The 14224-nt window shown below is 42.9% G+C and overlaps 1 protein-coding gene across 1 annotated transcript in view; it reads right to left on the bottom strand.

The window, feature by feature from the left end:
• Positions 1 to 11218: 11218 nt before the first annotated feature.
• FOXK1 (forkhead box K1) overlaps positions 11219 to 14224 on the bottom strand; it is a 49292-nt gene continuing 46286 nt past the window's right edge. Inside the window, exon 9 of the mRNA XM_062588107.1 lies at positions 11219 to 12214. Within this exon, the coding sequence (XP_062444091.1) occupies positions 11994 to 12214 (221 nt within the window). The 3' untranslated portion in view covers positions 11219 to 11993. The remainder of the gene's footprint in view (positions 12215 to 14224) is intronic.

Below are 14224 nucleotides of genomic sequence, written 5' to 3'. Positions count from 1 at the left end.
CGGTGCGCCGGCAAAGCGGCCCCCCGCAGGCGGGCGGTCCGCGCCGTGCCGACTCCGGAGGGACGCGGCTGCCGCCGCGCGAAGGTTCCGCCCGTCACGCCGGCCCCGGGGTGGGGGTGAGAGCTGCAGCACTGTCCGCTCTCTCCCCCCCCGCCCCAAGCGGGATCGTCCCCCCCTCCCCAAACCCCCCTGACCTCCAAAGGGGCGCCGGGGTGAGTATTGCCCGCTTTGAAAAAAGGGTTTTCTAAAAAGGGCAAGCAGGGGCATTACAAAATCCAAAAACAAAACCAAACAAACAAAAAACCACCCCAAAACAAAAAACTCCCACTGCTCTGCAGGTGCTCTGCGTAGCTTCCCAAAGGCTAAAAAGGCAGCAACATTTCCCATTAAAAAAAACACACCTCTGCTGACTGCTGACAAGCCGGCGGCCTTTCCTGCAGCGCTTTCCCTCCGCTGCTCGCGCATCAACAACGCGCCGCGGGCACCGAGGCGCCACGGAAGGGCTCCGGCCGAAGCTCTCTGCTGACCCCGATTATTTTTTAAACTTTTAGAGCAGCTGCACGGAGCTAACTTGCAAGTCAGCTGTGGTCTGAGAAACATTTCTGATTGGTTTTGCAACTCGGAATTGCTTTGCTTAGTCAAAATGAATAAGGAATTTAAATCAAACCCTCTTTAGGTGACAAGGGAAGAAAAAGGTTAAATAGTTAACCTAGGTGAGTAGGTGAAAAACATTGTGCTCAGATATTTAAAGGAAGCAATTGCTATAAATTTCAGGAAGATATATTGAAATGGTTTAACCTGCAAAATAACACAATGCTACACATCACGATAAAATGAAAGCTAGACAGGAAAACCCCGAGACCATCCACGCTGCAGCGCCGAAGACGCTGCTCAGCGCAGCCGCCCAGACCATCTTCCTCTGCCGCAGCACGGCTGGACCGACGGAGAGTCGCCAGCGTCGGGACCGACCGGCCACCCCCTAAAAACCTGGAATCATTAGAAAAATCTGCTCCCTTGCTGCGAGCGAAAACAGCGAGCTGCCACGGTTATTGACTTTGCAGGCCCACGATGGTGCAGACCTCAGGCGAAGCCCGGCCGCAACGCGTTTAGGATGCGTGCTGTCCCAAAGCCTTAAACGCAAGCAGCTCGTAAATGGGAACGTGGCAGGGGCAACAGCAGACACAGAAATTTTGAGCCCTCTGCAATACAATGCGGTAGTGGCGGCGTGCAGATCAGCCGCTCAGAAGGAGCAAGCAACTTCAGGGCATCTTCTCTTTCATATATAATTTTATTTCTGGTTATAGAAACAAATGCTAAGAGGAGAAGCAACACTCCCCAACCACATACATCAAATTAAGAGAACAGAACAGTTAAAATAAATGAAAAAAATAGTAGAAATTTAAAACTTTGTTATAGCTTTAAAATATTAATGTTCTTGATACATTAGAAATCACATTCAGATCTCAAATTACTTTTTAAAAAAAGTATGGCTCCATATTAAAAAAAAAACAAACGAAAAAAAATGAGAAACACTGTATCCCATTTGATGTGAAAAATGCAGGTCCTGCTCTGTGGACGCTGGTATTTCCCTTCTCTGGGGAGCAGCAGCCTTGGCACTACCAGGGCACAGTCCCACCCTGCTCGGGAGCCGCACGTTTGGTGCGTGTCCTCAAGCATCTCATGGGGCAGTGCTGCACCACAGCCAGAGAAAGATGCCCAAATTCACACCAGTTGCCCCAGATGGAGCTTTCTGCCTTGGGATACACACCTGCTTTTTAAAAAGCACTGATTATGAACACAAGTCACAAAAAAATACTTTTGATATCAGCTGTAAAAAAAAAAAAAAAAAAAAAAAAACTGGCTGGAGGTGTCTTGTACAGGCAAAACCAAGAACTGAAATGCAAGCATGGCTTTAGGTCTCCCCCTCCCCTCCCCTCCCCTCCCTCCCCCCCCCCCCCCAAGATTCCTTAAATTAAGTGCCAAACCTATGTGAAAGGGGAAAGGTTCCCCTCTAGATCTCTGTAACAAAAACAGGGAGAAGTTCTGTCAAACCACCGAGGTACTCCTGGGCCGCGTCGCACTGCAGCCGTCCCCGAAGGACTCGCCGGGAATGCATCCACACGCAACCAGGGGAGACGGATTTCCCTTTTCTTTTTTCTTTTTTTTTTTTTTTTTTTCTTTTTTTTTTTAAGCAAATACTCCAAACAGGATGAGAACTTCCAGCTTTATCATCCATTGCTTGCATACAGGTTTTGAGTTATCTCTAGGCAGCCTTTACCAGTCCTTTGGGTAGCCGCGGGCACCAGGGAACTGCTCCTCCCCAGTGCGCGGAGGCTGGCGAGCAGGCTGGGCAGTGCCGCTTTCCCCGCGGCGTGGGCAGCACGCCCAGATCCCAGGACGATACGCTGCCTCAGGTGAATTCTGAATTTTAAAAATCATTCATTTTTTTAAACCATTCTATTTTTCTATGGATCACTGTTTTCCATACTGGTATATTTAAGTAAAATACACATTCTTTGTTTTTTTTCCATTCAAAGAAGATCTTACAAACAACGGTACTCTGCTCCCTACACTTCAAGACATTTGAGGGGGGAAGAGATATAGGAGCTTAGGTTTACAGCAATTCACTTGCTGCAGAGCCAGCTTGCCTACTTAGCAGCCTGTCCACATCCAAAGAGCGGCATATAAATCAGAACATCGGGATGTTCTGCACCAGACTTAGCAGCAAGGTAATGAAACAGAGGGAAACCTCATCTTTTCTGCTTAAGTCTCGTTTTTTTTTTTTTTTTTTTTTTTTTTTTCCCCTCCCACCAGCTAATAGATATTTCTCCTCAACATTGCCCTTACCTCTAAGGAGGGGTCGGCTCTGGACTGCTTTAAACAAATCTGAGTGGGGCAGAAGTGAGACTGAATGATCTAGATCATGAATAAGGTGCCAGGGTTAGGGCCAGGACACTGGCTCCGGAGGGCATTGGCTTAACCTGGTGGCAGACACGAGGCAGCAGTCGAATACTAGGGAAAGTCTGGTTTTCACACGGGCTTTTCGGTGTGGAGGAGGAAAGCTGTTTCCTTTCGCTCGTGCTGTTATGGTTACTCCCCTTATCACCAGTCTGGTCCTCCCTTAGATATCAAGCCCAATCACCAGAGAGTCAGCAGAAACCTAGGAAAAGCATTCACTCCAGCCCTTACAGAAACACATTTCGACTTTTTAAAGAGAGCTCTTAGAATTAAGAAGCCAAGTACAATCTGCTCTTACGAATATTTCTCAAAAGGCCCTAGTGGGTCAAAACGCATGCTTATACAAATGCAGTAATCTGCATGGCATTAAACGAGGCCTGAAATTTGACTGAGTAGGTAAAATTTACTCTCTGTGAATGGGAACATTAGAAAAGCACTTACATATTTGTTTTTAGAGGGCTATCTACACCTCAGGCCCCATAAAGAGAGAAAGAAGTATCATAAGAGGAACACAATCTCACCACGGAGGGAAAGACACTATTTCATAGCATCCCAGCGTTCGCTCATGCACCTGATAGAGAGACAGGGAGCAATTCCTCAGCCTTACAGCATTCTCATGGACCCTCAATTAACTTGTGTTAGAAACAAGGTCCCATTACTTACGGAGCAAAACTCTAAAGAGCTTCCAGATACTGCACCTAGAGATAATTTGAGACTAACAAGGACTCCAGCTTTCATTAGTGCCATTTGGGGGATTTCCTTGCCAGCAGGACAGCGTGGATCAGGGACGCTGAACGCACGGCGCTGCCAGAAGCAGGGCACCTACTCAAGGATGATGCAAGCACCAAATGCGCTCTTCTGCTCGGAGGGAGGAATGAAAGCAATTGCTGAAGCAAAGCTGCTTCTACAGGCTGCCCACATTTCTTACAAAAATAGGTACATCATTCTTTTAGATTCAGTGCCTGGTGTAGGAATTTACCAACATACTGTACAAAAAGTCTGCGTAAAGTACCATTTAAGAGAAAGAAATAGTCATGGACCATTTATATATCTATATTTATACACACACCCCCACACACATGCACACACACATTAATAAATATAAAATTTATGTTTACACAGATCTAATTTAATATTCTCTGAAAAAAATATTTAAAAGGTTTCTTCCTTAGCTGCCACCCATGAATCGTCAATGGTTTCTTCTACCTAGAGAGCAAAGGGGTAGGTTTGGCACCACTACCCCCAGGCTCTGAAACTAAAGTGACATATAAGGAGAGGACCAGCCATATAATCTCAAGGGTTTTAATTCAGGGTCGGTAAATTGAAAAGATATCAAAAGAATTTTCAGAAGGTATCATAAATACAAAGGTTAAAAGTCAGGTTAATTAAAATTTTGGAATTTAAATATAGTGCTCCAAGAAAAGCTAGTATTTTGCAAAATGTCTTGCTCAGTCCAAAGTAAAATGTTCATTGCTGTATTACTGCTTCATGAAAGACTGAATCTAACAGAGAAAGCCCACCCTTGCAGCTAGATGTTTTCCACTTTTGATTACTATATATGTATATATATACACACCTGTGTGAACAAGCTCATACTCTGTCCTGCAAATAATGCACCTAACAAAGACAACACCTTGATGATCTAACTAGTTACAGTCAAATCGCCACTAGACAGCCACATATAGGGAGATGCTCCAACACTATTTCACAGCTGCATCTCTGTAAGATACGGACCAAAATGCCAGAAAGCATCACTTCCCAACCTCATCAGTTCCAGCGCTCCAGATGACCTTGTAGTGTAACTGCATTCTGCAGCTCGACAACTGGTTCCATTGCAAGCTACGCTTTACAGCAGTAGTGTATGCTATAGAAATAGCAGCTTTGAAATATTTTTTCATCCAGAAGAAAACAAAAAGTTACATATCTGAAAAACTTGTTCTTCACTTGCAACCTAACAGGGCTTCTCACCAGATACCTTCAAGCAATGGCATTAAAAATGGCATAAATGACCTGGATTAGAGGACTCTGAAATGGATAGAAACAACTAAACAGAGGAAAGAAATGAAAGGAGAGCAGGAACAGAGCTGTCCGAGAGGCTGGTTGACACGGAAAGACAGATCACTCGCTGCCATATGACATCTGCAAACGCAAATGTTCAAGGTACTGTAATGAAAAAGACTATGAAGCTAGTCATGTTCCTTTTAGAGGTTCATTCTTAATGCCCAAGTCCAGCTTACTAACAGAAGGACTAAAAACAACTTATACAATTTTGGATCAAGGTAGAAGTTCAAAGTAAAGCTCCACATTGAACTGAAACAACCATTTGTCAAGGTAAAGCATAAGACTTTTATAAAAGTCTTTATAAAAGTGATCGGCACCCCTCAAACACTACTTCCTGTTCAAAAAGCTGGAAAACCTCATTTGGCACTCTTTCTTGGAAGAGGAGGACAAGCTGGTTGCATATGTACATATGCAACACAGAATATTTCCAGGTCGTTTTGCTACTCCATTTCTCATACCGTACTCAGAGCAGTTGAACTAGAGTCAGCAGCATGTCCTTGCAGCAAGGACAACCACTGGACTGTACTTTCAAAAGTGAAGCCAGCCAGTCAAGGAAAGTGATTTGTTTTCCACCTCATTCAGCATTTGTGAGACTGTATCTGGAAGGTGTGCCCAGTTTTCGGCTCCCCAGTACAAGACATACACTGACATTCTGGAGCAGCTTCAGTTGATGCCCTGGTGGTGGTGGTGGGGGGGGGGAGTTGAGCACGTAAAATTCAAGGAGAGACAGAGAACCAGGGTGATTTGGACTTCAAAAAAGAAGGCAAAGGTGCAAATCTTATAGGTACTTCAACTACCTAATAGGAGGGGGCAGAGAAGGCAGAAGCTAGACTCTTCTCGGAGGTGTGCAGTGACAGGACAAGAGACACTGGACACATGTTGCAGCACGCGAAGCTCTTTTTAGATACACAAAGTGTTTTCACCATGTGGGTGGCCAAACACTGGAACTGGAACCAGAAGAGTTGTGAAACCTCCACCTTTGGAGATATTCAAAACTCAACTGGAAGAGTCATGCACAGCCTGATCTAGTTGGACCTGCTTTGAGCTGGAGACTGTAGCAAAGACTTCCAGAGGTCCCTTCCAACCTGAGTTATTCCAAGATTCCAGACATCTACAACTGGCCAACAGCAGAGGCACAACAGAGAGCTAGAAGGAGATTTTATCTTACCTACTAGTGCAGTTTTACATAATTTATGTTAATCACAGTAAAATTGTGATTTATGAGACACAGTTTAAACTTGAGAAACAAAGAGGGGAACAACCAGCCCATAAGGATTTAATCCTTAAATGCAGTAATCTTGAAGAAATGATCTGATCCTCAACTGAAAGGTACAGAAGTTGAACTACTGCTAGATTAGTTCCTTGTCATCCCAGATCCACACACGTAGGTACAGTTGGGAAGCTTCTCCTTTCACTCTGCATTCTGACATTCCTCCACACACTAACACATGTTAAAGTAATACCATACAGTTCATTGGAAAACCTCCTTGCTAATATGGAGAAAAAGCTCCAACTCCAATTTAATGTCTCCAACGGGGAGAGAGTAACACTGCATGAAAGCTCAGGTCAGTCATTCTCGCTTGCTTACATATTGGTCCCCAGTCTTTTGTGCTTCAAATTTTATTTTACTGCTTGCTTTTGCCTACTGAAAAGGGGGAAAAAGTGTAGAGGTTGTCTCTGAATAGCAGTTGGAAGTCAGTAACAAGTGCTCTGACAAGGCACATGTGAAACCAAGTTAAACACCCCCCCCCAAACCTTACTTGTGTACAGCCTACTGCCTAATGCTAATTTGGAAATTAACATGTTGACTAATGACGCTTAATATCAACAGGCAAGAGGCCTGAGGGACAATAGTTTCCCCTCTCCTCAATAACAGCAGAAGCAGATCACAGCATTGATTTTAGTAGCACTGTTGTGCTTCTATTGTTCAACTATTTCTTCCTTCCCATAAAGCTTTACCATGGCTCTGTGAAAGCACCTTCCCGAACAAGCTGTGCCCAACAGTTCAAGATTTATAAAACCTATAATGAAAACTAAAAATAAGGAAGCTGAATTGATTCTTTTCAATCTGCTCTGCAGCCCCACGTATCCCACACATTTGCACTCCTGAATCCTCTTCCAGCATTGCTGTGCAAGATTTAATGCAAGGTGCTTCTCCTGCCAGTGGATAAAGATGACTGGACATGCTGCAAGGGACAGCATTAATGGCATGGGGACGAGTGAGGGAGAAAGGAAGAAAGAGAAGAGATGAAAAGAATATATGAGCTAATTATGAACTTCACTTCTGTGCTCAGCACTGTGTTGTGTTATCACTAAATGAGACCACATTGATCTTACTGTAAAAAGCTTCCTGTATCCAAAGAGTCAAGGTCAAGACAAAACAATAACTAAGTAATTTTGGTAGAATAAAAATCAAGAACAACTGTATTTAGCTTTTGCAAACAGAGGCAACAAAAGTTGCTACAAACTCACTGCAATCAAAGTGAAATTAATCTGCCATTGCCTAAGATGAGAAAAATATCAAAAAGAAACAAAGAAATGAATTTGTTTGAAAAATTCAGTTTTTAAGTTTTCATATGCCCTGTTTATATCAGATCAAATACTTGACATGCTATGACTTTTGTTGTCCACAAAGCAGAAGATGACAGCATCAGATAATCCTTCAAAATCCTGCATCAATTAATATAATTGAGAACATGAAATGCAACTCTTCAGGCAAAAAAGTCTTAGATGACCAAATTAAGGTTAAACCAAGTAGTCCCAAGAACCATTAAGACAGCATTTTCTTTCTATCTGAAAGCCTTATTCTACATACCACCACATCCTGTGATGTTTCTCTCCTTTCACTGTTCTCTATAGTGCTCAAAACTGAAAATCTGGAGAATCAGGACCGATCCTTGAATAAGAAGAGCTGTGCCACTAGGAAGAAACAAAGCAGAAATAGGCTTCAAAAAGTTTCAAACTGGAGACTTCATTTAGGACTTTCAAATTAGCACAAATTTTAGTGGTTCCAATTTCCAGCTAGAAAGACAGCTACCAAAAAAAAAAAAAAAAAAAAGGTGATTCCAAGGGTTTCTCTGGGAAATGCCATTGTATTTCTTGCATGTAAAAACAGCTGAGTCACTGTTTTTGTATCTGAAACACTGAAGGAGCATTTGAATGCAGCAAAGAAGAAACAGCTACTTGTTTTTCAAAATGATCCTTGAGTTGCACAGGACTTAATCTGAAGAAACCAAGTCAAGTAACAGAAACACATGACTCATGGTCAGCTGAAATGATACAGCTTGGAAAAGCAAAGGAAGAAATCCAAAATTGCCTGTTTGAATCCTGGACACAGATAGCAACCAGCCAAATGTTTTCTTCTGATTAAACAGGGCCTGCCTTCTCTTTTGGGCATACTGACTGCAGCCCTTTTGAGAAAAGGATTACTGAAATGACAGCCACTTCTAAATGAAGAGCCAATAAAATTCTGGAAACTTCTAGCCTCATCCTTCCATCCACAAAACTGCTATTTATATTTGTTCATATATCTAATTTCAAAGTGTCTATCCAACTAATATAGACTTGCTTTTTCTCCCCCCTCTCTCCAATGACAAGGTAGCAAATTGATCAACTTTTTTAAAAATACCAAAAATATGGGAAATAGGACAAATTTTCTTACTGTATTTATATTCTCCTGTATTTTAAAGGCTTGAAAAAGCCTTTAAAAGAAGATTCTGAAAGGTATCTACTCAAAATGATCTCCAGAGATCCTAAATGATTCCACGATCCCAAAACAGGCAGGACAGCTCTAAGCTGTTCCTCTCGTTTCTGTAACTTGCCACTCTCTGAGCGGACACTCTGCGGGAAGGCCATCACCAGCAGCTACAGGGGGTTCCTCTTCCCTCTGCTTTCCAAAGCATGCTGCCTTCTGCACCGGGCAGCGTGTCAGAAGCATTAATCTGGAGGCCTTAAATGAGATGTTCCAGATGAAGGCCGCATTTCTCCACAGCTCTCTATAGGATTTTTAGCAAGAATCATTACTTTGCCTAGTATCAGGCAATGCTGAACCAGATAACTTTTTTCAAGTGGCATCATGCTTCTTACTGCAGATGGAGAACGTGCCAGACTGATGCAGCAGAGGTCTAACAGAGTGAACTGACAGCTCCAGGTACCCCAAGCAGAATGGGTAAGCAGGTTAAAGATACTTGCTTACCATTAACTTGCAATTTAAGCGCCAGGTATTGTGAGTCACACGAGGGAGACCGAAAAAGTATTACTCTTCTCTAAATGCTGAGGAGGCAAACGTATACACTCAAAAGCAGCAACTAGTTTCTGAAAACATCACGACCCAGCTGATGTATTTCTGTGGTGATGTATTAGTTTACAGAAGTTCAGGGCCTGCCTAATTATTTTTTTCAAAAGAAAATAAATGCAGGGAGGGATGCAAAAAAACCCCACTTGGCCAGCTTCACGTCCTGAACAGTGTTCTGCTGGTTGCTCATCTCGCGCTGACTCACCTAACATACAGAAAACCCAAGTAATCTCCTTCAGTAAAGCTCAGTAACCTCAGGGTTGTTACAGAGGCATGTCTATAACTAAAACAGCATTCACTCAAAATCACTGGTTCGTCATAGATAAACTATGCTGCACTCTCACTCTTGTACGTTTTCTTTAAGTTCATTTTAATAGAATTCTGGTTTTGAAAAGGCTTCAGAAGAGACAGCACTAATCCATGTGTTTTTTCTCTCTGCCGTACCTAGTCTTCCTAGCAAAAAAGGAAACCTGCAGGCTGGCCTGCTTCAATTATGTTGTGGTCATGAACAATCCTCATTTACTAAATTATTTCAAAGCACTGAAATCCCATCTAATGATGTGTCACTAAACGCACACACCTAAATTACAAACACTAGCTGTAGATAAATGAACTGTCCTGAAGACTTCGTGCACCTCTAACTGCAGAGCTTAACCACAAATTACGAACCTGCAAAATTCTTTCCTTCTTCCAGAAATATTTCCTCACAAAACAATTGACTGGAAAATAAAACATTCCTGGCTTTTATGCAAGTGGTGGGACCTGCCTATTGAACAGGATTTGGCAAAGAGAATGGAAACCTAGAAGTGAACAAGTGATACCAGCTGTCACCTCTTGGAGCTCCTTCCCTCTCCCCAAATTCTAGCAGGCATTAAACTGCTGTGCTTTACTCCGATTCCCACGGACACGCTGATTCACTGCAGACTGGGGAAGTCTTTGCACCCGGTTATACGGCAGGCTTGCTTCTCTCTGCTCTGGAATAGTACTGTCAGACTGGACAAGATGACGATAACCCCACAGTAAGCCAGGACAGGCAGAGGGAGAACCTACAGAAGACATCTCCTCCATGCTACATCTCTTTTGCCACTACCAAAGCCAAGTTTTGCAAGCCAAAAGGTATCTGCTGTGTAGCCAGAAGACTAGTTAACTGAAAGAATCAAAAGTCTAAAACCGAACGGGTTACCTGGAGGCTAAGGAGAGGCTGATTTCTTTGCCAGTCACACAGCACGTCACACGCACTCACTTCTCCACGTGGTTCGAGTGAGTCAGATCTGCTCTGCTTGTAAAATATACTACATACAGAGCCTGGAACATTGTTGCAGTAAAAGCTTCCTCCTCCTGGCCAACTAAACATATCTTACTGCGAGTGAGGGGTTCGGGGAATGAAAGAAAACTCCAAACAGGTTTTGCAACCTAACTTGAAGATGCTCAAATGACTTTTCCCTCATAGAAAATTAAAGGCCTTTTCTTCCTCAGTTTCTACGCACTTACAGAACTTGTATTAAATACTGTCCGTGCACCTCACCTCAGCAGTTAACCTCCCTCTCGGTAGCATAACACCAGCGCCTGGCTGCTACCTGCCATGGCAGATGGTCAGAGCCAACCCTGGACTTCTGACCATTGCCCATATAGTTTTCAAGCTGGGGGGACCACGCTTCCAGCTGGGATGAAGCAGATCACTTTAGCGCACAAACTGACATTTTTGAAGGTTCACAGAGACAATGTCTTCAATCTCCAATGCTAGTGTTGAACAAACCCTTGTTAGTGCTCCAGCACAGAATGTGAGCACAAAGAAAATCAAATACACCCACAACGTTTCAGAGACACCCATCCCCATGTAACCCTCGGTCACCAAGATACTTTGGCAGTCATCCAGAGCAAGTGATGAATAATTGTAAGAAAACATTGAAGGTATAAAACCCTTTGTTTTTAATTTCTTTTCAGGAACCAAATTAATACAGTTCCTCTGTTATTGTATTTTCCCTCAGAGGGAATGGACAGAAATTGCTTTCAGAAATCCAGGTGGTTGAGCTGTGCAACTCTTCCTCCTGAATCCCCACATAAATAAACATTCATTCATATTCAGAATTTTTCTATTAAAAAAAATCATTCTGCCTTTTTCTTTAAGTTTGGTACCATATTTCTTTAATGCTGTTGTTGTGAGATACTGCACCCATCTTTCAGCATTTGATTGCCTTAGGTGGCCCTTTTAAATGGTCCTATGTTTCAAAGCTCTGAGAAGCAGAGTATTAAGGCATAGAAAATGAGGAGTTTTTTCTTCCAGGGAGCAGACTGTATCTGTGTTACATTCCTTTAGACTCTGAACTGCAAATCCTATCCCCTTGGAGCCAAAAGGGGAAAAGATATTTTTAAAAAATCCCAGCAGTCATACAATCAGTTGTCTGTATATTTTTTTGAATCTTAAAAAAAAATCCCATAGGTAAAGACAGAACAGAGTTCCAGGTATGGGCTCTTGGGAGGGATTTTTCATTCTTTTTGGCACCTTGTGATTCTAACAGCTGTTGACCTCCCATTTAAAAAAATCTGACTTTAAAAAGAGCTTTTTATTCTCTATATTTCAAGCTGTTACAGTTGTGGTTTGTTTTCTTTGAAAGCTGCTTTAGGGGCTGCTGCCATCCCATGCCCACCCCGCACCATGCCAGCTCCTCCCACCGGTTCTTCATTCACTGGTTGCCTGTCCTTGCGGCACTGCAGATGTGATGACACCAGTCTGGGCTGGAACTGCTCCGCTGGGCTCTTCTATCCGGGGTCTTTTGACTTCAGGTTCACTGGAAGAGGCAGCTGCTGTCTCTTCAGTCCCCGTCTCGCATACTCGGCTGACTACAACAGGAGTGGACGAGCTGGCCTGTGCTGCAAGAAGCTGCAAGGGGTTTGTAAGAGCTGGGAAGTAGGACAAGAGAGAGAGAGAGAAAAGCACATTAATGTGACAAAGTAACACAAATGTTTGCCATTCCAGAAAACAAGAAAACAAAACCACAGTCAAATGTGATAACTGGCACATATTCAAGGGTTGTTTCCAAATCCATTTTGCAAGGCTTGCTAGCCTTGTCTCTCTCTCCTCATGTAATTTCAGCTTTGTACAAGTTTACCGAACTGGCAATACCCCTTTCACGGGAGAACTTCCTTCTTTCCATCCATCATAAAAGCAAGGTATTGCCAGCTAGGCATTCATCTCCACATAGGGAGGATCAATCCTCTGCTGAAGTAACAGTACAACTTTTCTTCGGGAAGTAGTTCTCTGACCACCAAAAATCAAAACCTCTTGCAAGCTATAACATCCGCGTGCTGCATCTCTGATCTAGAGGGACCACTTTAGCCTTTCAGAGACTGCCAGTAAGAAAGCCAACGGGGCAGAGCTTGCACTGTAAGAACACCAGCCTGCTGGAAAACTGTATTACAGTTCAAATGCCAACTGCAGCGACATCTCGCTTTTAAAAGGGGCAGGAAGGTTTAACAACTTTTGATTTTCCTGGGGTAAGTGATCCCATCAGAACCGTGATTGGAACTTAGGAATTTTGGGCTCCCAATCTTGTATTTCAGTCCTGACAAAAGCTCTCACTCTCCCATTAATAAAAGTGGTGAGAAAAGACGACAGTTTAAGAAGTGACCCTGTGTAAAAATGTCTACAATTCCCAGTTCCAGACAGAGAATGTGCTTACACACCGGCTTTGGCACACAGCACTACTTGGAAAACAAAACACATGCAGTTTTTGGACTCCACATCAGTAGGAGAGGCAGCCAAAGCGGACTCAGGAGACAGTACATCCTCTGCCCTCCAGACACATTTGCAAGGGATGGAATGACAGAACATTGATGGTGTGTTCACTGTTAAGTGCATCAAAAAAGGAGCCCTAGGATAAATAAACAGATGAAACGGAACAAAGGCCTTCACAGCCCAGCAACTTCCACCAAGGCACGGGAAGGGGGCTTTGCAGTATCAAGAGAATGAACGAAAAACACCAGGGCACAAATGCGGGCAGTAACCAGTTACAGTTGAGCAGCTGACAGTGAGCCTAATAACTAAGCAGCTGAAGAGACGTTAATGTCATACAGCCAAAAAGTCAAGAGACCCAGGCTCCATTTTGTCTACTAGAAAATTCACTACCACTTACTAAAAACTTAGATGTGAGCGAAATACTTTCGATTCGATGAGTGTGTGGGCTAGACAAATTTTAGTGATGTTAGCACATCTTTGCATGAATGTAAAATAAAAAATATTCTGATTTCAGATTAGACAAACAGTACTGTGAGGCAGTAGCAATCACCTATCTGATCTTATTTATATCTTAATTGCATAAAAGCCTTATCACTCTATTTTTAACATTGCTTCAATAAGATTCTTCCAATTCAAGAACAAAGCAGGCCAACCTAGGACTAGACCAGGAGGAAAACCTTGCAGAAGCACTCATATTCTGCTTTAAGAAAGCTGTCAAAATCCCTCTGAGGCTTTTCATTTCAAATTTTCTGTAAGCACCAGCCTGGGTCAGCAGAGGTGTTTACACTCTCATCAGACAGAAGGGCAGTAAGAAGCCTGGATTTTATCATCCCCAGTCATTATCCTTAACTTGACAAAACCTGAGGTGCTGAGCAAGCACAAAAGAGACTGCCAAGAGATAGCTAGCATGGGATTTTAAGAAACAGACTTCAGAAATGACTACAACACATCTGGTATATAAACAATCCTACATTTGTTCACCTACCTGATGAAAAGGGTCTTATTTCTCTCAAAGTCCTTCGATGGGAAAATAAAAGTTATTTTCTTAATATTCTACGGCATCAGATTTCATGATACTTAAAGAGCATCAAAGAAATTCTATTATTAGGCATACTGAAAGCAAAGGTTGTTTGTCGGAGGAAAACAAAAATAGGTTCAAAACAAGAATCACTAAC

This window comes from Rhea pennata, chromosome 15 (assembly GCF_028389875.1).
Source record: "Rhea pennata isolate bPtePen1 chromosome 15, bPtePen1.pri, whole genome shotgun sequence".
Classification (NCBI taxonomy): Eukaryota; Metazoa; Chordata; class Aves; order Rheiformes; family Rheidae; genus Rhea; species Rhea pennata.
This window is presented reverse-complemented; position numbering and strand designations above follow the sequence as displayed.